Genomic DNA, 21,259 nt, shown 5'->3' with positions numbered 1-21,259 from the left:
ATCATTATCCCTATTTTACATGTACTAGTTGCAGTGGTGCAGGAGTGATTTTGGCACTGATATATTCAAACCCCAGTTACTTATTCAGTAAGCCTTTGAACTGTGGAGGTATATGCTGCACAGTAATCGAATGTGGAGTGAGAGAACGCAATATAGGTCAGGACAGGAACCCTTTAAGGATTTCAGAAGATGAATTACTGAGGCGACCCAAGAGACATTTAGATATATATTGATTTTCAAATCCCAGTTGTTCAAATAACAAAGCAATTGCATAAAGAAGGATGGGGCTGTTAAAGAACAGTATTTTGTACAGAAAAATAGCATTGGCAGGAGTGTCATTTCTTAGCTGATTCTTAGACAATTAGGCTAACTTAAAAATTTGTAGACACGTTTCTTAAGATTCGAGCGAACACCTCTTATATATTTCAAAGACTGAAATGTAATTACATGAAAAAAATAGACCAGCCTGACTTTTTTTAAATGGAATTCCACTTTACAATCTTTTATTTATGTTACAAAAATCATACATTTGAACAACTATGTGTATCACTTTGCCTGACCAGTTCCTGAAAACAAAATTATCTGAGCAAATGCTTTTTATTAGACAAGTCGCGGACTATTAGACACTAATAAGAGATGTTAACTAATATACAGCTATAGATATAGGATGAGTGGCCACTAGACTTGGAGACACCTGAGAACTACTTTATTTATACATACTCAATTCTTAGTTCCCTATTCAAATCAAATCAGGAATTTGTACAGTGCGAGGTAGTGGAGGGGCATGGGATGGTCTTCTCATTGGTTACAGCAGATCTGGAAGGTGATGCTATGGCACTGTATGTGGCATAGGGAGGGGCCACTTTGGCAGCAGGAGGAGTAGAATTGGGATGGTGTATCAGCAACTTGTGGGGCACCTTTGTGTCTTGGATTATACATAATTTAAGGCCCTTCATTTTTGGTTTTTATTTTGTGTCCTGGGAATGTCAGTTTTTAAGAAAGAGGTGAAAAATCAGTAAAAACTGAAAATGAAGGGCCAGTGTTTGGGGTGCGTTAGGGATGTCTGCTACTCATGGGAGGTGGCATGAGGGAGCCTTCCATTGCCTACAAGCCTATTGCTGCAGTGGCCGGGTGATCTTGGCTACTGGGACTCATCTCCCTCCCCTCACTGCACTGGGGAAAGCTGAAACAGCTGTGCTGAAGGGCTGGGGTCAGGAGAGGCATCTGTCAGGCAGGGAAAGCAGATGGTGGCAATCACCTGCCTCTCTGCTCGTCTCATTCCCCCACAGCCATCCACTGGCAGTGACCCTCCTCTGCTCAGGCGTACGGTGCTGTCGGGCAGGGCCTTTGTGAGGCTGATGGAGGTCTGGGCTGGTTTGCCAATTTTGGTTGGGACGCATCCTTGGAGGTTTCAGCAAATGACGTAATCTTTAATTAAAGATTCATTTTTAATTCCTGGAGACTCCAGAGCAAATACTGGAGGATTGGCAACCCTAGGTCTGGGGTGTTCCTGCACTTGCCAAATTCAGGTTAAAATCTGATGACTTGGTTTTTCAAAAAACTGGTAATTGGGGGGGGGGGGGGCAAGGAAATGGGCAGACATCCACACTTAAGGGTTGTGTAAGCGACCGCACTCGCGCAGCAGATCAAGGGGCCTAAATGGTGACAATTAGATGCTGGGTTGGGTATGTTCAGTTTCAGCCGTCGATGGGGCGCTGATAACCCATCTCCTTCTAAAATGGAGCTTGGTCCCTGGGGGAGGGCGGCTCTTGTGGCTGGGTTGCCGGCGACAGCCGGGACGCGATGACCCACACGCCCCGCCCCGCCCCGGTCGCTCTGAGCCAGTAACGCCTCCTCAGTGACCTGCCCCCAACCGCCCACCCGGCCCAACGCGGCCAGGGGAGGCGGAAGCCCCGCCCATGCTCCGCTCGGGGGCTCTCCCCCTCCCCATTCGCTGCCGACGCGGGCTCCGCCCCCTGCCGCTCTCGTCACTGTGTGTGTGGCAGTTGCCAGGCCCCGCGGCGGCGTCTGTGAGTGCGCGGCCCCGTACAGCCACCGCCCCCCCCCCTTAGCCGGGGCCGCTCCTTGCCACAGCGGCCCCGCCCCCGCCCGGCTGAGGTAAGGCCCCCCCCGCTCTTCCGCCCCCCTCCCCCCACCGCTGTCCTGCTCCCGCGCTCCCCCCCCGGGTGACTAGATCCTTCCGCGCCCCTCACTGATCTGCCCCCGCTCCGCCCCCTGGGGGCCTCGGCCTGTCTTACCCGCCCCCTCCAGGCCCCGGGGACGCGCCGCCGCCTATCCTTAGGCTGTGAGGGCCGGGCAGGCCCGGGCCCGGCTGTGCGTTGGGGCTGGATCGGGTCCTAGCCCCCGGCCGCCCCGGGCCTTGGCCCACTCCGCCCGGCTGCCTGCAAGGGAAGCTGTGACAGGCGGGGGCGGGGGTCCGCCACTTCTGGGGCCTGGGTGGTTGGGTAGCTTGGTTGGGGCTGTTTCATTTTTGTGTCCGTTCAAAGTCAGGCTGGCGGCGGGGGGTGCAGCAGCAGCAGCAGCAGCGTTAAGAAAGTGTCATTGAAGTGCCAGTGACCCATCCCCTGCTTTTGCCTCGGGGCGTTTCTGTGGGAGAGCAGGTAGGCTTTGAATCAGCGTTGAATAAAGGAGGGGCCAGTCCGCTCATCAAAGTAGAGGTTCCTCTAGAAACCTCCAGCGCTGTGCCCTGCATTCGCTGAAACATCTGTAATATGTGCAGATCAGTCATAGCTGGTTTTCGTGCTGTACAACTAAAGCTTACGGGGCTTTTTTTTCCAGGGGATGTCAGCAGGGGCGGTGGAAACTTCCTAAAATTGGTGGGGCCACCAGTGCCTGAACTGCCCCTTCCCCTCCAAGGCCCCACTTCTGTGCTGCCCCTTCCCCCCTGTGGCCCCGGTCACCCTCACAGACAGTAAAAAGTGGGAGGGCCCTTGCACCCCACCCACCCCCCATGTTCCGGCGCCCCTGGATGTCAATTTAACACCACCCAAGCCTCACTAGAACGTGGGATTTGGGATCCATGTGCAGTACCGTGTTAAAATGAATTGCAATTAAAGTAATTAAATTTGGGATCCATGGCCATGACTGCATTATATGCGAATTTGCGCTATATAGATGTGCGTTCTAGCGAGGGGCCGGTGTCAGGTGGTTCTCAACCCGCTGGCCACTTGCAGCCCAATCAGCACGCAGCTGCAGACCATGTGACATCCTCAGGCTCATATAGGTAGTATATTTATTGTGTGGATGCGATAGAGAGCTGCATTTGTGGCCCACAATGGTAAATCGGTTGAGAACCACGGGTTTAACAAATGGCCTGACATATACAACGCCACAGGAATTCTGTATCTCAGTGTATTGTCTCTGAAAACAGCGAAAACAAATTAATGTGGGCAACTCTTCGATTTTCCATACAGTGTGATCATATAAAGTGAATAATTCTAATGTCAAACTACACCCATTTAATAGTTACGTGAATTGCTGAGAGATGCTTTCTCATCTCAACATCAGGAAAGTTCAAAATTGATTCAGAAGTAGGTTGTCAGTTGAGCTATACAGAGCTGAACATAAATTTCAATTAACTTATACCAGTGAATCGAAAAAAGAGGAGGTCTGTATGTTTGGGTTTTTTTTTTTTACCAGCAACATTTGTCAACTGTCTACTTTCTGACAGCCATGTTCAAGTGAATACACTGATTGAATTGAGTGTGGATGGTTGGTAACCTTTATCCTTGAAGAAAATTTAAAATAAAGTATTTATATTACTGAGCTAGAAGCATAGATTAATGCACTGTCTGTGCATTGAATGGTGGTTAAGCATTTGAGTTGCCATCCATTTTAGTATTTATATATTATATCTTTGCTTTCATTTTCCATCATAAATGTCTCTTTGTATTTAACTTTTTCACTTTGGAGGTGGGGAGCAGACATAATGCCAAGATTTAATCAATATTAAAAGCAATCTTTTTTTACTCTTACTGGAACACTGAAACATATGTATTGGTAGTGCTGGAGGTAGAATGCTTGACTAGATGGACGAGTGGTCTGTCCTGGTATTACTGTTCCTTAGCTTGCTGATAGGTTAGTGTTTGAAAAATAAGCCTCTTGACTTCTTTAGGAGTAAGTCAAGATAGCTGAACTGTGTAACTTCTGTAGCTTTGAACTAGTCTTACATGGACTTGGAATTCATTTATCAGTGCATTGGAATTAAATGTTGTCGTCTCCTTAACTTGGTGATGTATTCTAACTAGATTAAATCTCATGGAAGGTCTTGTCCCAACTTTCTGAAGTCCATTCTCTATCATTATCTAGGGCCATAAGCTAATTTGGAAACTAATCACTTTTTAGACTTGACTTTCCCAGGTGAATTCTAGTGGTCTGCCTGGAAGTTTGATGTGTGATTTAACAACTTTATTTGTTGAAACGTTCTATATAATCAGATTTGGTTTCTAGTGAGTGAGAGAACCTAGACCATTGGTTCCCAAACTTTAACAACCTGTGAACCCCTTTCACTAAAATGTCAAGTTTCGCGAACCCCCTCCTAAAAATTAATATTTCCGTGGATTTTCTCCTTTACCTGAGTATAAATTATAAAAGCAGTGATCTTGGAACTATAAAATTTGTTTTTATGACATGTTTATTACACACTATTTATTGTGAATTATTATTTAGCATTACAGTATTTTTATTACATTATGAAAACGGCAACACTCTTCCAAGATCTCACTTTTGTAGCTTGTACACTTTGAATAAGCCTGTTATAAGACAAGGCTCCTATGTTTCATCAAGGAGTATCAAATGTGAAACAGCATGAAGGTATTTAAGAAGCCAACTCAAAGAGTTCCTCCTACACAAGCATTCAGCTCTTGATCAGTCCAGGCAAACAACGCACGTTACAACAAAGCTTAAACTTGTTCTTCATGATAATTTTAAAAACAATACTAGATGCCTATTTAATTTTAAAAACAGCAAAATATATCCACCTCCCTTTCCATTTCTTATAAGGAGTCTTGAAGTTTAAATCTCCACAGTGTGATAGATATGCTTGCTTTGATCTGCTTAGCTCTTGGAAGTCCAGGGGCCCCGGGCTGCGGGCCCCGGGCTCTGTCCGCCATTAGGGAATTTTTTCCTGAGAACCCCCTGTCACGGGGGTTCACGAATCCCAGTTTGGGAACCACTGACCTAGACATGACTTTTACTGTGGCAGTATGTTAAATTCACAATTAGGAATAAGAACAATTAAAATTATTTTTGAAAATTGAATTAAATATGTAAGAGATACTCTAGCAGGTTTTAAAAATCATCTGAGCAATAAATTTGTTGTAAAACTGCATAATCAAACATCATGCTTCTGTGCATCAGCTGATCACTGCAAGGTCAGGAAGGATTTTTCCCTATGGCAGCATTGCAAAAATAGCCAGGTACATTATTATTTGGGATGTGGTGATGGTGGTAATATCTTACTCTAAAGATCAGGCATAATCCTCTGCCAGGCACAGTGTACTCAATTTGTACCATAAGTCTTATCCGGCATGGCAAATAGTCTGTTGTAAAGCTAAAGTTGCCAGAAAATAAAAGGGGCTATCTTACAACTATGTTATTGTTAGGGTTCTCTTTCATAGCTATAAAATATGACTTTAAGTGTGAAAATGCTTGCAAAAGCATATCGCATTTTAAAATGACTCAGAATTTCTAAAATCAAATATTTCTTTAAAGGTTCTAAAGAATCCACAGGTATTCTTTGGTTTCCTGGAAAATGCATCTGACAGAGCCTGAGAGATTCCTTATGCCCCTAAAATGTAATTCCTAGTGAATGTAAAAGTTGCTGTATTGAAGACTCCCTTAATCCTACTCAGGAAAATACAATAAAAGCCTCTTATGCCCACACAGTGTTTGGATGATAGCCTGGGGCTCCTAAATTTGAAGTAGTTCATGAGTACAGTCTCATGAATATCTGAAAGTAGGAATACAACTAACTTGGCTCACTAGGGGAAAAATACTGGTGGCTTATCTACATTCTGAGGAATATAGCCTGTCAGGTCAGCATGTGGTAGGGTATGATCCAGTGGGGATCGATTTATCATGTCTAGACTAGACATGATAAATTGACCCCTGAGTGTTCTCCCGTCGACTCCTAAACTCCAGCTCCACGAGAGGCACAGGCGGAGTCGACGGGTGAGCGGCAGCAGTCGACTCACCACGGTAAAGATACCACAGTAAGTCGATCTAAGTATGTCGACTTCAGCTACGTTATTCACGTAGCTGAAGTTGTGTAACTTAGATCGCTTCCCTCCCCCCACCCCTAGTTTAGACCAGGGCGTAGTGATAGCAAAGAAAAATAGCTTTAGTTATAGAGAGGAAAGCTACTACTACTTTAATTTTTGCTAATTCATTGTGTGCACGTCAAGATTTTACTAATTAATATTTAACATTTAAAGCCTTAATGGACCATTTTCCTTAAAAGGACCAACTGTTTCGACTGTGATTGGATGGATTGAAACTGATCATAGTCAGTCAAAAAGGAAGGTTTGGGAAAGAACAGGAGAGAGAGGTACTGCGGGAAACACAGGATTCTGGAATTCCTTCTTATTCACTAGAATGAAGTCTGTGACATTTTTCTGCATAGACTGATTTGTTCGGTGCTTGTTATGAGCTTCATGAGTAGTTATTGCCTTATATTGTCTGTATATTTTGAGAACCATAGGCTTATAAGGGGGAGCTAGCCAGGTAACCACCTCAAGCCTTCAATGGTTCTTGGCCCATGCTGCTTATAAAAATATTTATAAAATAGATATTGACCCGTGCTCAGTATCTATTTTATAAATTTTATTTAAAGTCAAACTAAAATAAAATTGAGCAAACATATCACCAAACCTAAAAAAATAAAACACTATCAGATTAGAATCAAATCATGATAAAATCAAGCATGTTAGTCTCAGTATTAGATTGGGATCAAATAAATACCAAGAATAACCAGTCCTTGTAAATTCTCAGGAGTTGATGAAGGTGGCTGTCTTCTTGGTAATAAGCCCCAGCTAAAGAATTTTATCAAAGTCCATCAGATCTATACTTTGAAAAGAGTTAAATATTGTAATAGTGAAAATAAATTGTCTGAACCTCAATGCCAATGATAAAGCTGCCTTCTTAGACTTAAGTTTTATTGTGGTGGCTAATCTTTCCTTCCCCCCATCCTAACAGAAATATTATAATACAGACTTCAACAGAACATTCCCGATAAACAGAAGTTTAACAACTCTTATTTACCAGAAATTACATATGACAGTTTAGTCTCCGAGGACTTGTAAACATGGAACATGCTTTAATGCATATCTGTGTGATGGCATTGAGGTCTGTTTAACCTGGGGAACTTCTTTCCCCATATGGACTTTATGGGTGCACTCTCACAGATGCATACGCACAGCCATGCTCACGCCTCAAAAATAGAAAGGCTGGGATGACTCCCAGTGAATAAAAAACAAGCTGACAATAGGAAAAAAAATAATTAAGATAACGGGTTTGTGAGCTCTTTACCTCCCACATTCTTCTAGATTCTTGTAGAATAGGAGCTGGAACTGCAGACGAGGAGCCAGACAGTGATCTCCTGGCACAGAGCTTATCACTCGTGGGCTTCCTTTGGATGCAGGGAAGGTTAGTCAAAGGCTGGTATAGGCTGTTTGTTGATGTTGTGACTTTCTCTCCCCAAGATGTTCAGCCTTGTTGATTCTGGAATATCAATCTTCCCTTAGATGCCTTATTAATTTGAAAGTCAAGGTTTCTCAGTCTTACCACTGATGCTTATGGTTTACAAATTTTGCTTGCTTCACCGTGCAACTCTTTCCTCCAAGGTCTTCAGACCAATCAAGTGTGAAGTTTACCATGGAGACATTCAACTGTTTAGTTCAGCTTAAAATAGGTCATCATTCGTTTATCAAGTTGGAAAATCCTACTTAAAGCAGCAATTTTAAAAAATACTGTGGTCCACATCAGAGACAATGCATCTGCAATCACCCCCAAAATGTCAAAAACCTAGACGCATAAGATCACATTCTGGAAGCTGATGTGGTCTTAAGACATTAAGTTACAAGTTTACAAAAGTATTCAACATGAAACCCTATGAAAATAATGAATAGGAAAAACCCTAGCACGGCAAAATCAGGTTCTCAGCATTCAGTCATCAGCAAAATAAAATAAATTGAGTCTTAAGACAAATTTCTTTGCTCCAGTTTCTTCTTTGCTAACCCACTTGACCTTGATGATCCCTTGGAATGTATTAACTACTTATGCTAAACAATCTGTTGCACCTTGAATTTAGTTGTTACACTCTGAGTACATTTTCCAGACCTGAAGAAGAGCTCTGTGAACACTCAAAAGCTTCTCTCTCACCAACAAAAGTTCATCCTATACAAGATATTACCTCACCTACCTTGATTCTCCAATATCCTGGACCAGCACAGCTACAAAAACCACTGTATATGATCTAAAAACAAATTATCTTTTTCTTCTGACAATCAAGGCAATTAAAATAACTTTTCTATTTTGGAACTGGGCTATAGGTCAGACAGCTTATCTTCTGAAAGCTACATGTTGATAAAGAAAAATTTCTTTAAATCTCATCAAGATGAAATCCATTTGAAAGATAAAATTTCAAATATTTTATAAGGTCTGTATACCCTTACAAGGTATTCTCATAGTGGGGTGTACTTAAACTTTGTGTGTTGGATAAGGAATGTTCTTAAATCATAGGATGTTACAGATAAAAAAGACATGTCATATTTCCTGCCAAAGCAGGATTATTCCATATGGAACTCTTGGAACACTTAACAGTGAACCAAAATAAGTTACAAGTGATAGGACTTCCACCATTGTTCTTAGACTCTTCTGAAGTCTACTACATCTCATACTGTGCTCTATTCCTGGAAAAGTCTCCCTGTTATCATCTGCCAAGCACCTTCTTTTTTTAAAAACCCTCCTTAAATTTTTCATATATGTAATCAATAATCCCCACGCTTTCCCCTTTATTGAACGGTTGTAAAAGATTGAGGAGAGGTAGTGTTTTACACTGTAAAACACATGTAATGTCCTGCTGTGCTGTATTCTGGGATTCTTAAACTGTGGGTCGGGATCCCATTTTAATGGGGTCGCCAAGGCTGGTGTTGGCCCGGGGCCCAAGCAAGTTTGAAGCCCAAGCCCTGCCGCCCAGGGGTAAGATTACATGCCCCCCATCCAGGGCAGAAGCCTTTGAGCTTCAGGTTTGGCCCTGCACCCAGGGTGGTGGGGCTTGGGCAGGCTTGGGCTTCGGTCCCCCCTCCTGGGGTTGTGTAGTAATTTTTGTTGTCAGAAGAGGGTCATGGTGCAAGGAAGTTTAAGAACCACTGCTGTATTCCATTAACCTGTTCTTTCTGCTCCTGTTTTTGGATTCATTTGGGTAAGGTAGGTGTGGGTATTTGTGTAAGTAGCATGCACAGGCCCATGGGCATCAGCACCTAAAAGATTTTCACTGATAAACAGCTAACTGAGGAATAAAGGAAGATAAAGGCATGGGTGAGGCTGGGGAATGTCCCTCACAATGCCTTTTCATTGGTCAGAAGCGCCATGGCAATGGAGACTGTGGAAGTTGCTACAGTAGTGTTCTTGGAATGGTGTAAAACCTCAGATTTGTCCCTTAAAGTAGTCAGCATGAAGGGAAACTCTAGTAATCTGTTGGAGGGCATCTGACAGAAGGGATGTCACAACAGGAGAGGAAATGTGCAGAAAAATCTGGGCAATCCAACTTTGTCTGTACTGAGTGACTACATAAAATACAGAAAATCTTTCCTTTTTGTTCAGAGGGAAAAAAATCTCATTAGACTGAAGTGTTTGTCAGGAGTGGCGTCTACTGTATAAAAATCTCTAGTACTAGATTCATCTTCTGAACCTTGATGGTGATTCTTACACATCTGTCTTCCACCACTAGCCCATCCCAGTGGATTCTGATTCAAAACTATTGTTGTATTTAACTGTATGTAAATTATTTGCATGTTTCTAGTCATGGTTTGATGATAGAGTATTGTCTGATCAAGTACAAAAATCTGATTGGAATTAACATTTTGTCCAGTTCTTACTCCTTTAAAAATATTGACTAAGTGCATGCTGCTCATATGTTGGTTGTTTTGAGGTCTTCCTTGACTTGTATATGGTAGCCTAAAATGTTTTTCAAGTCTTGATTAGGTACTGGCCTAGGTGGACAGGGCAAAATATATTAAAATAGTGGTTATTGTAATCATGGTTCTCAACACTTTTGTAAGTTTTGCCTCCCTCTGCTAGCAAAACTGTAATGTGAGACAAAGGCCAATCTTAAACTACTTCAGGGTTGCGGTAATTTTGGTACTGTGGACAGAGGTCTAGGAAGAAACAAGGAAGAGCCTAGAGAAGAATGTAGTTTTAACCAATGCATTTAAGACTACTTTGGAAACGGCATACTGATGAACTCAAAGTTAACATACATGTTGGAAAGTATAATCCTGTAGAGTTTTATTTTGCTAAAAACATCAGGGAGGTGTTAGAATGCCTGCAACAGAGCTGTTTTTGTTGTTTGGTTTTTTTTAATCAATGGCTGGACAAAAGATCAAGTGGTGATTATCTCCATTTTCTGTAATTGTTACCTGTTTACTTCTTTGTGCTGTTAAGAGTTTGCATGGCTTGAGCTTTCATTCCCTCTTCTGTTTAGGCTGTTATCAGTAATTGTCTTCATTTTATATACTTCTAGTGGTTTTTCTATTGCTCTTTCATGGAGCTTTCCAGGTGGATCAGTATGAGTGCTGTGTAGTATCTGTTCCTACTTGAATAGTTATATTCTCCATATGTAGGCTAAAACCTGAATTTGCAGAGTAGGCTATATTATTTGGTCATCCCTATCACTAGATTCTCTGTTTTGATGGTCAAGCTATAATACCAACCAACTGAAATTGAATCTAAGTTTAGGAAGCCTGTTTCTAAAAATTGTTTTGCAAGCAAATCAAGTATTTGGAGGAAGTAACAGTTATTGGGGAAGAGAAAACAATACTTAGCACATAACTAGTGCTGTGTCAAAACCTTCCATAAAGATTAAGACTAGCCTAGGAAAGTGGTATGTATTGAGTGGGGAAGGGGTGAGAGTCTTGAAGAGGATATTTGTGATTTAGATGTCGTTTGGGGTGGGCAGAAGTGACTATTGTAATGGTACTAGTAGCTACCATTCACTATAAGCTGATTTCTCTAAAAATGAGTTCTTCACTCATCCTAAAAATATTGTCAACATAGAATGGCTTATTGATAGATAATAGTGAATAGAACTGTAGAGGAATTTGTACAGTGGGATTCAGCAAAGCTTGGTGACAGGCTCAGTCCCAACAACTTCATTAAAATTTGGAAGGGGGTAAAAAGCACAAAATTAATATTACAGGTGTTACTACAGATACTACTTTTGGAGGTGCTCTCCATACCAGTGAAGATAAACGACACAGAACAAATTAGAGGTGAGAAATGTGGGCATGAAACAACCAAAATGAAATTCAAATTAAAGCAACAAACTAATAGTATAGCTGGAGTACAGATTCACTGGCAAGCTGAAAAGTAGTAATGCTTAGAGACCTCGATGTGATAATAGACAATAATTTAGAGTAGAATCCCAATTTTATTAACATAGATCATTTGAATGAACAGTTATAAACTATTTTTCTGCTGAATGTGCCTTCGGTCCTTCAGCCAACGTTGAAGCAGCTGTACAGGTTTGAAAAGACAGATTTGGTGGCAAAGAAGAGAGGTAGTTCTCTCAAAGAAAGAAATCAGGCACGCTATAAATTTGTTACTGTTCTTTATATACACTATCATTGAATGATTAAGAAGTTAAATTGTTCACTGTATATACTGTAATTATGAGATTTTCAATTTTGATCTTATGAACACATTCATAACTTTGATGCAACTTTTTGATCTTATGGAAACAATCCCCAGTTAGCCCATAAAATGGGGTCCTAGTGGAATTATTTAATGCCGTATAACAGTAAAACTGGCCAGTGTGACTTTAGGTAGTATTGTTACAAGCATGTCATGGGGAAGGGAAGTAGTAGTCCTTTTTTATATGATTAGTGAGACTGCATTTTTACTTTGCTATGACTGTACATCATTTTACAGTGTTCCCCACTGCACCCATCCCAAAATTCCTGTCCTGAAGCACTTAGTCTAAAGGCATAAGCAGGTAAATATAGACATTGTAATAACAAGATGTAATAACTCATAATATTATCATTTTTAGGCACTTCAGTTCCACAATGACTACTCAGAAATTATTTGAGAAGAGGATCAGAAATGATTAGGGTTTGATTTCTGAGGAATACCTAAGAGCTGTGTATTGCAGTAGTGTAGCTGAAGGTTAACAATATCAAGGATGGAGAAATCAAGTAATGGGATGACATCAGAAAAAAAATCAGAAGCAAAATCAAGAAGATTTTGTTGATGGTGAGACCTACATTGTTAGTCCATGAAACATTCAAGGGAAATGGTGAAACTCACATTATTTTGGACACCTGAACATAAACTAAACAAAACACTGTAGAATTACCTGCAAGAAATGTCTGCACAGCAGGAGACACGCAAGACACAACCAAGTCTTTTCCAGCTCTTAATTTCTTAGATGATGCATATCCTGTTGTAAGATGATCCAGTTGGACAAAGTATTAGTAAGTAGAATTGAGGGACAAAATATTAAAGTAGAGGTGATGGGGAAGAATGAAAACAACTTCTGCAAAAAAAAATCTATAGATATGTTTAAAATATTGTTTGGCATGGAACAATTTCCTCAACTTTTGAAAAAATGAGAAAGGTGAAGTTATTATTAAAGCTAAGATTTTTGTCATATGTATTTTTAGTAAAAGTCATGGACAAGACGTGGGCAATAAACAATAAATCATGGAAACTTGAGCCTTGCAGCATGGGGCAGGAGCTGAAGCCTCACCACGCGGGGCTGAAGTTGTGGAGATCATGTAAAATCATGGAATCTGTGACTGACTCATAGCCTTCGTTATAATGTTTAACTTTTCCTTTTACCACTCTGTCTTTTTGAAAGTTGGGGAAATTTTAAAAAGTTGAATGGGGAGGGGAGATTTTTAGTCTGTTAAATTCAGTGGCAAAAAAAGCAGAGGGAGCAAAAACAATGATATTAATTTTGAAAGTGTTTTTAAAAATAAACACAATGAAAACTTCAATTTGAAACAAAATGCAAACTTATTTAGTTATGAATAGGGCCATGAAATATCTGTTATGGACCATGAAATAAACCCCTCCCCATGAAATCTAATCTCCCCCTTGCTCCTGCTTCTAGCTGCAAGTCCCCATTGGGCTGGGGAGGGACAGGACTTGTCCTTCTCCTGCATGGCCACTCCCGGTCTCCGGTCTGTGTGTGGGGAAATGGCCCACCTGGGAGTGCCTTCTCCTGCTGTAGGAAGCTCCCTGCCCAGCACCGGAGGTTTCTGCAGCTGGAGGAGACTCGTGGAATTGGGTCTGATCTCCCCCTGCTCCTGGAAGCTCCCCAGCCAGGGGACTCCTAGCTGTGAGTCCATGCTGGGCTGGGGAGAGACAGGACTTGTCCTTCCCTTGCATGGCAGCTCGGGGCAGGGGGTGGGGGAGGGAAGGGAGGAGAGCTCAGACCCACTTCCGGCTACCTTTTGGTTTGGGCCCCCATGGTTACAACACTGTGAAATTTGAGATGTAAACATCTGAAAATGTGAAATTGACCAATTAAAAAACCCTCTGGCTGTTAAATTGATCAAAATGGACTGTGAATTTGGTAAGGCCCTAGTTATGAAATTTCCCATTGAGAAATCAATGTTGTTAATTACTTACCAGTTCAGAGGTTCACCTGGATTTGTTCTGCCTCAGTCAGATAGAAGACCCTTCATTTAAAGTCGCGAGGTTCTTTTGTCTTTTGGGTCATGTTCTATGTGGGTAGTATTTTTTACCCTCAGGGGAGAAGCTCCATCTTCTCCTTGTCTTTAATACAAAACAAAATCATCTATCTAGCACACCATCATTTCCTATTAAATGAGCTGATAGTCTGTTTCTTGGCTGCAAGAGTAGATGGTCCAGCTGCCCCAAATGTGCATTCCTCCGCAGCTCAACACTTCCACCCTCCCAAGTATTACCCAGCCTTCCCAAACAGGTAAGTGGCTTTGGGAGAAAGAGAAGATAGCAACATCTATATAACAGATGACATTTTGTATAAATGATCCAGCAAGTTCTATGTCTAGTTACAGTGCATCCTGTATAATTTCACGTATATGACTACTACGATCTAAGGATTCTGGTGTCCACATTTTGTATACTCAGTGAATTTTGGGTAGCTTTCTGCCAGTTTATCAAGGTGCATATACTTTTTTTTTTTTTTACTGTTGTTATTTTCCTCAATAAAGATAATAGCTGATTGTTTAAGACTTCAGTGTAGTATGTAATTCTCTTTACATTAACTAGGTCAGTGACTCTCAACCTTTCCAGACTAGTGTACCCCTTTCAGGAGTGTGATTTGTCTCACATACCTCAAGTTTCACTTCACTTAAAAACTACTTGTTTACAAAATCGGACATAAAAATGTGTGTCATCACCCTATTTTTGAAAAATTGCTTGCTTTCTCATTTTTATCATATAATTTATAAAATAAGTCAATTGGAATATAAATATGGTACTTACATTTCAGGGTATAGTGTATATAGAGCAGGATAAACAAGTCATTTTATGAAATTTTAGTTTGTACTAACTTCGCTAGTGCTTTTTATGTAGACTTTTGTACAACTAGGCAAATATCTAGATGAGTTGATGTGCCCCCTGGAAGATCTCTGCGTGCCCCCCAGAGGTACATGTACCCCTGGTTGAGAACCACTGAACTAGGTCATCTTTTGTTATGCAGATGTGAATGATGTTTTACATTTGAAAACCATAGTGCTTCCTGTTATTTATTATATTCTTTTTTAAGTTCAGGAGGCCAAAGTACTAGCTGACTATCATCAGTGGATGGTACGTTCAAGTTATTCACCTTTTCATTTTTAGCACCAAAACCAACTGTAAATCTGTCTAAATATAGCCTACTAACTCATTTCAATTTTTGTATCTACTTTGTTTTTATATTGGCTGTCACATATGATGTGGTCCCAGTGTTTAATAAGAAACTTGCCCATGCACTTTCCCCCTTTTTCTGCCATAAAACTTAGCTAGGGATTTTCCTAAAATACTTAATTAACTTTAGAAAAAACAAATTAATATGCACATATACATATCCAAATCATTGTAATTTATTTATGTAGGTTTTTTGGAGACTCAGTAATAAACACATGAAAAATGATATTTGTATGTTTGTTAATATCACTTCTTATAGCACACTTAGTAGCTAGCTGGGAGGCTGTGAAAAGTGATATGTGTATGTTTGTTAATATCAGTTTCCTCAGAAAGCCCCAGGACAAATTAAGCCCTGGATGTGGGGTCAGGAGACGATGAGGGGATGGATGTGGGATGATGGAGGAGCATGGAGGAGGTAGCAGGGCTTGGGGTGATCGGCAGGGGGGTGAGCCCTGACATTGTGCGTCCGGGAGCCAGAGCATGTGGCTAGAGCTGGGGGCTGGCGTCTGCCACCGCACAGCTGGAGTTGGAGGGCTGGGCCGGTGCCCGCCACTGCATGGCTGGAGCTGGGGGCCTGCACCCGGCTAGAGCTCACTGCTGCGTGGCCAGGGTCCGGAGCTAGGGGACAGAGTCCAGGGCCGCATTGCCAGAGTGGGGGGTCAGTGCCTGCTGCCACGTGGCTGGAGCTGGCATTTGCTGCTGCATCTCAAAGGTCGGCACCTGGGGTCAGCTCCTGCCACCAGGGGTTGGCACCCGCTGCCACGGGGCTGGGGCAGTATGGCTGGAGCCAAGGGTCAGCACCTGCCACTGCGTGGCCAGGGGTCAGCACCTTGGAGCCTGGGACTGGAGCTGGGGACCAGTGCCTGCTGCTGCATGGCCAAAACTGGGGGCCGGAGTCCAAAGCCCCACAGCTGGAGGCTGGGGCCACATGGTTGGACACAGGAACCGGAGTCAGGGGTCGGTGCCCAAAGCCCCAAGGCCAATATCTTGAAGTCCAGCCGCTGGAGCTCGCCGCCCAACCACCCTAGGGCTGAAGCCTGAGCCCTGTCATGCCCCCACCGACCCCAGTGGGTTGAGAACTCACCTTGCTCCTGCAGCGTTGTGCCTCGCCTGTCTCCAGAGGCTATGCAGGGAGGCACAGCCAGGAGCAACAGGGAGGAAGGGAGAGGGGCCAATGCTTTGACCCACTCCCTTCATCACCACTCAGGAGACTGTTGTGGCTGCACAAAAAGCCACTGGTGGCCACATTTGAGAAACACTAGAATCTGTGTCCTTAGAGAAGGGTTGAAGGATTGTAAGAGTCTTTTCTTTTTTTTTCCTCCCCCCCCAATTTAAACAAAAGTGTTCCCTTAACTAAAGAGAATATCTTGGCAATCAAACTTATATTACAATAAGTTTGATTTGCAAATGTGGGGTGGAGGGTGAGAGAGAGAGAGAGACAATGAGACAGTCTATTGCTACTATACCACAACATTAAACTTTTCTTGTTTGAAAAGAGGAAGGGGTTGGTTTTGAAAATCTTGTAGGCAGGTGTGATATTTTCCTCATTCCATATTTTTTAAGGTACTGGACATCTAGTGCAATTTTGGGCATTGAAAAGACAAAATTGGTCCTCTAGAATTTTTTGAGCCTCAATAGACAAACATCTCTGACAGAGAAGAAACACTGTAATGAGAGCTCACCCGTCTCTCCAAATAGAGTCATAGAAGTTACTGTAATTCTTCCTTCATTTTGGTTAGTGGAACTTTAACAAAGAGTCCCTGAGAGCCTTCTCAAGCACATTGTTCCTCCTGCTAATTCTGTCCCAGATACTGTTTTCTGGTAGTACTCTGCAGCTCTGACATGGAGTACAGTAGAAAAACTCTCACATGCATAGTTGTATGAGTGCTGGATATCTTACTGTATATATACACCCTTTCTGTGCAGTGTTGTTACTTTTGTATTTTTAGCATAAATCTAAATGCTTAAATACCACTTCCTTTCTCTCCTAGAATAGTTACTTAATTTTACTTTCACTTGACTGAACTGCTGATATGTCCTTTGACCTCTTCTTTCTCTAAAAATAGTAATAGTTTTATTATTTGATGAAAAACGCTTGAACATATTTTCCTGGCTGTTTTTAATTTACTTTAATATTGTGTCCTTTACTTTGTGTAAGAGACAGAATGGTAGAAGATTAGAGTCTTAGTATTATAAGAAGTTGTACTATAGGTCCCAACTTGAGACATCATGCATGTACAGTGAATAGGACAAAAAACTGGGGGGAGAGGTGTATTGGTAGGGGAACAAGTATATAAAAATATGACCTGGGTTTTTTTCTAAGCATGGTTTATCTATTAATTGGCTTTTGTTTTTGTGATTCTTTTCTTCAGTACTAGTTGTTGGTGGATTTTACCAGATGTCATTTTTTTGAGCATAAGCAAAAGTTAATTTGTAGTCACTAGGCAGCAGTTGATGAGAACATTTTTCTTTATTTTAAGTGGGTTTTAGGAGGGTTTATGAAGTTCCAAGTTAGAGTTCGTATAACAGACCATTTAACAACTATGTATCTGACACTGAAAAAATATTGCAACCCTGACTCAACTAACTTAATTAGTTCCATTATTTCTCATTTGACTGGGATTCTTGAATACAACATTTGAGGATCTCAAGAGTATTTGATTTCCTCTTGGGAATTTTCACTTGCACTAGTTTTATTTCTTCTTGGGTGGCTTTTAAGAAATGGTTTGTCATTGGGCTTTCAAAAGTTATGGATTCTGTTACTTCCTATTTTTTATATATATGTTGTATTCAAGAATCCCAGTCAAATGAAAAATAATGGAACTAATTAAGTTAGTTGAGTCGGGGTTGCAATATTTTTTCAGTGTCAGATACATATATATATATTTTAACCCTGTTGACTTCTACAGTTTAACTTTCTTGGGGTTGAAGTGTTGCAGTTTTCTTGGAATTGGGGGAGGGGAGGGGGTGAGTTTCACTACTTCACCCTGTGTGTGACTTAATAGAGAACAACCTGTACAAAAAAAACCCAGTCTTTGATTTGTAAAAGAATATACTGAGTACAGTATACTCCCGTTTATCCAAAACCTATTATCCAAACCTCCATATTGTTCAAATCCCTTAGTTGTCCACCAGCAGGAGATACATGCCCTCTGCAGAGGAGACAAGGAAGGGGTTTGGATAACAGAGCAGAGATTTACACCCACACCCAAGGCTAGGAGAAGCCCCTGGCCGCAGGGGAGGCTACCCTGTTGTTGACTGGCTCCTGTAGCAGAACGGGGACCACAGGGAGCCCTCTGTGGCTGGGCTGTCACAGGAGTGAGCAGGGCCATGATAGTGGAATTGCTGAGGGCTCCCTGTGTTGCCAAAGGGCTGGTGACACCTGATTCCTGCAGGCACAAGGTTGTGAGGGTGGTGTCACTGGCACTGCAACAGCACAGGGAGTCCTCTATAGCCTTATGTCACAGGAACGGGGCAGAGCAGAGACCCCTGGCCAGGACTGTGAGGAGGAGGAGAAGCCCCCAGCAACAGGGGAGGCAACCCTGCTGCTGAATGGCTCCTGCCCTCTCGATTATCTGAGCTGCCCGATTATTTGAGTAAAATCGGTCTCCCCCATGCTATTCAGATAATTGGGAACATACTTTACTTCCTAAGTCGGCTACAACTGTTTTGTATCAGAAGATGCATAATCTTCAGTTGCAGAAATTGTTTTGGAATAAATATAACACATTTTTTATTAATACTGTTGGAGAAAACTAATCTGTTTTTTATATCTGTTGAAACATATGACCACCTTAGTCAGCTGTCTTTGAGGACATTTCCGGAAAAAAGTGCAACGGCAAGTGGTAGAAAAAAAACCCTGCAGCTGCTTGGTATATGAATAAATGTATCAGTTTGAGACACCCGAGAGCACTTAATATACAAATGCAGCGTAGTGAACAGACTTAGGCATCTGTTGACCTTTATATGTTACCATTAAGTTCTATGTATTATAGCTTCACAGAGATACACACTGGTAATGTAACATGGTGTAAACTATGGGGCAAGATTTAAGATATCGGTTCAATAGAACAGGATACCCAGTAGTAGTGATGTCAATAGTTGTAATGACCCTTTGACTTGTTCTTGTTTCTTTCCCAGCCAAGTCAGTCATACCCTGACCAGTGATAAGTGTGGATGGCAGACACCCTACGTTTAAGAAGTTGTACCAAATAGACCTCTGTTCTCTTACAACTTGTCTAAACACAGAAGTCACACTGGTTTAACTAAAGATGTAATGTTGCTTCAGTTTAGTTAAACCAGTGGATCTTTGTGTACATTTAGACCGGTTTAGCTAAATCAATCTAACATTACATCTTTGGTTATATCAGTACAACTCTCTGTGTGGACCAGACCTCACTTTGCAGACAGCAAGTCCCTCATTCCCTTTCTTCAAATTATCTGAAGCTTGACCTGGTCCTGAGTACTTTGACTTACTGCATAAAAGTTTTAGATACAGTATGCTGGTGTTTGAAAGTCAAGTAATCATTCCATGAAGCAGTGATGAAAGTGATGGAAAGAGTAGGCCCGGCTAGAGAATCTACTTTTACTAATCATTTATAGAGTTCTTTCTAAATTTGAAGTACCATGCAAGCATTAACTAATCAGTCTGCACAACATCCATGTGAGGTATTAACCACAGTTTTGCAGTTGGAGACAGCAAGACAAGCTGAAGTAACTTGTGCAATACCACCCAATCAATCAGTAGCAAACCTGAGATTAGAGTTTGAAAATTTACAACTCTAGACTATGTTTCCTGAGATAAGGCTCACATTGCTATATATTTAAATATTAATATCCTGTCTCAAAAAGGGATTTATAAGTGAACTTAGAAAATGTGCTAAAAGCATTTTTCAGCACACAGTTGCCAAAGAAACTCAACTGTTGGATTACAGAAAACAGTTCAGGTCTGATTAGATTAAGTTTGCTTAGTAGCAGTCAGTTTGCTATGATTAACATTTTGGATTTGTTCTTTCTAAAGACCTCTCCTCCTATATGGATCAACCTGCTAGTGATGGTGAAGCTGGGAAAAGGCTACTCTAACCACAGCCAGGATGAATCGGCTGCCAGATGATGCAGAAAATGCTCAGAGCAGCAGTCGGGGCTCCTGTCCTTCCTTGCAGGATGTCCATTCCATCAACCCAGCGCAGCTGATGGCAAGGATTGAATCATATGAAGGAAGAGAGAAGAAAGGCATATCAGATGTCAGAAGGACTTTCTGTTTGTTTGTTACTTTTGACCTTTTATTCGTAACCTTGCTGTGGATAATAGAGCTAAATGTGAGTCTTGTTTTTCAAACTTTTTTTAGATTTGTTGTTTTCCATCAGGGGTTGGTGGGCTCAGAAATGGCTAATTGCCACCATTCCCTCCAACTCAAAGTGTGTACTGTCACCCGGGTTTGACATGTTACATTATAACAAATGTCTTGCCATCTAACATCAGTGAAAACAGATACCCATTTAGCTCAGCAGTGGCAACTCTGTTTTTAATTGCTGGGGTTTACACTTCATTATTATCCATTTGTATTGTTAGATCTTTTCTGACAACACTTCAATCTTAATTGTAATTATTAACTATGTCAAACTAGAACAAGGAAAGTGCAGTGTACTTAACAAAGAATCAAAAAGATTCAAGCTTCCATGAATTTGGATATTAAGTATGAATTTCAGTCTAACAAGGGTTTAGGCTTGTTACCACGTGACACATTGAAAACAATATTTTCCTGCATTGCTCATCACTTGTGAGAGATATTCCCCTCAGGGGTGCTCTCGGCCAAAGTTTGTTTTGGTTTTTCAAATAAAATATTTGCCTTGTGCCAAGTTTACTCTATGATTGATTTTTAAAATATATTAGTTTTGCTGTTGCTGAGGTCTTCTCCCTTAACTACTTTGATTAATAATCTGGAATGTATCCCCAGAAATATCAAAGTGGCTGTTTGTTGTGGGTAAGCACTGAGATTACTCAATTCAAACAGCTGTTCCTAGGTCCTGGATTTGAAATCATACCAAAAGGTATGTAATAATGTAAAGTCCCATATTTTTAGTATTTACAAGTGAAACATTTTATTGTGAAATTTGGATAT

General features: G+C 41.4%; 1 protein-coding gene across 7 annotated transcripts in view; it reads left to right on the top strand.

Moving 5' to 3' along the window:
* Positions 1-1,995: 1,995 nt before the first annotated feature.
* The window catches only part of STARD3NL (STARD3 N-terminal like), a 39,380-nt gene continuing 20,116 nt past the window's right edge, over positions 1,996-21,259 (top strand). Inside the window, exons 1-3 of one of the 7 annotated variants that reach the window (XM_075125612.1) lie at positions 2,000-2,118; positions 12,290-12,492; positions 20,159-20,456. In XM_075125612.1, coding sequence (XP_074981713.1) covers positions 20,232-20,456 — 225 coding nt within the window. In that variant the 5' untranslated portion in view covers positions 2,000-2,118; positions 12,290-12,492; positions 20,159-20,231. The other 6 variants (XM_075125613.1, XM_075125614.1, XM_048839175.2 and 3 more) reach the window with 6 other exon arrangements.

This window comes from Caretta caretta, chromosome 2, assembly GCF_965140235.1.
Source record: "Caretta caretta isolate rCarCar2 chromosome 2, rCarCar1.hap1, whole genome shotgun sequence".
NCBI classification, from domain to species: domain Eukaryota; kingdom Metazoa; phylum Chordata; order Testudines; family Cheloniidae; genus Caretta; species Caretta caretta.
The sequence above is the reverse complement of the archived record's forward strand: the minus strand, read 5'-3'. Positions and strand labels throughout refer to the sequence as shown.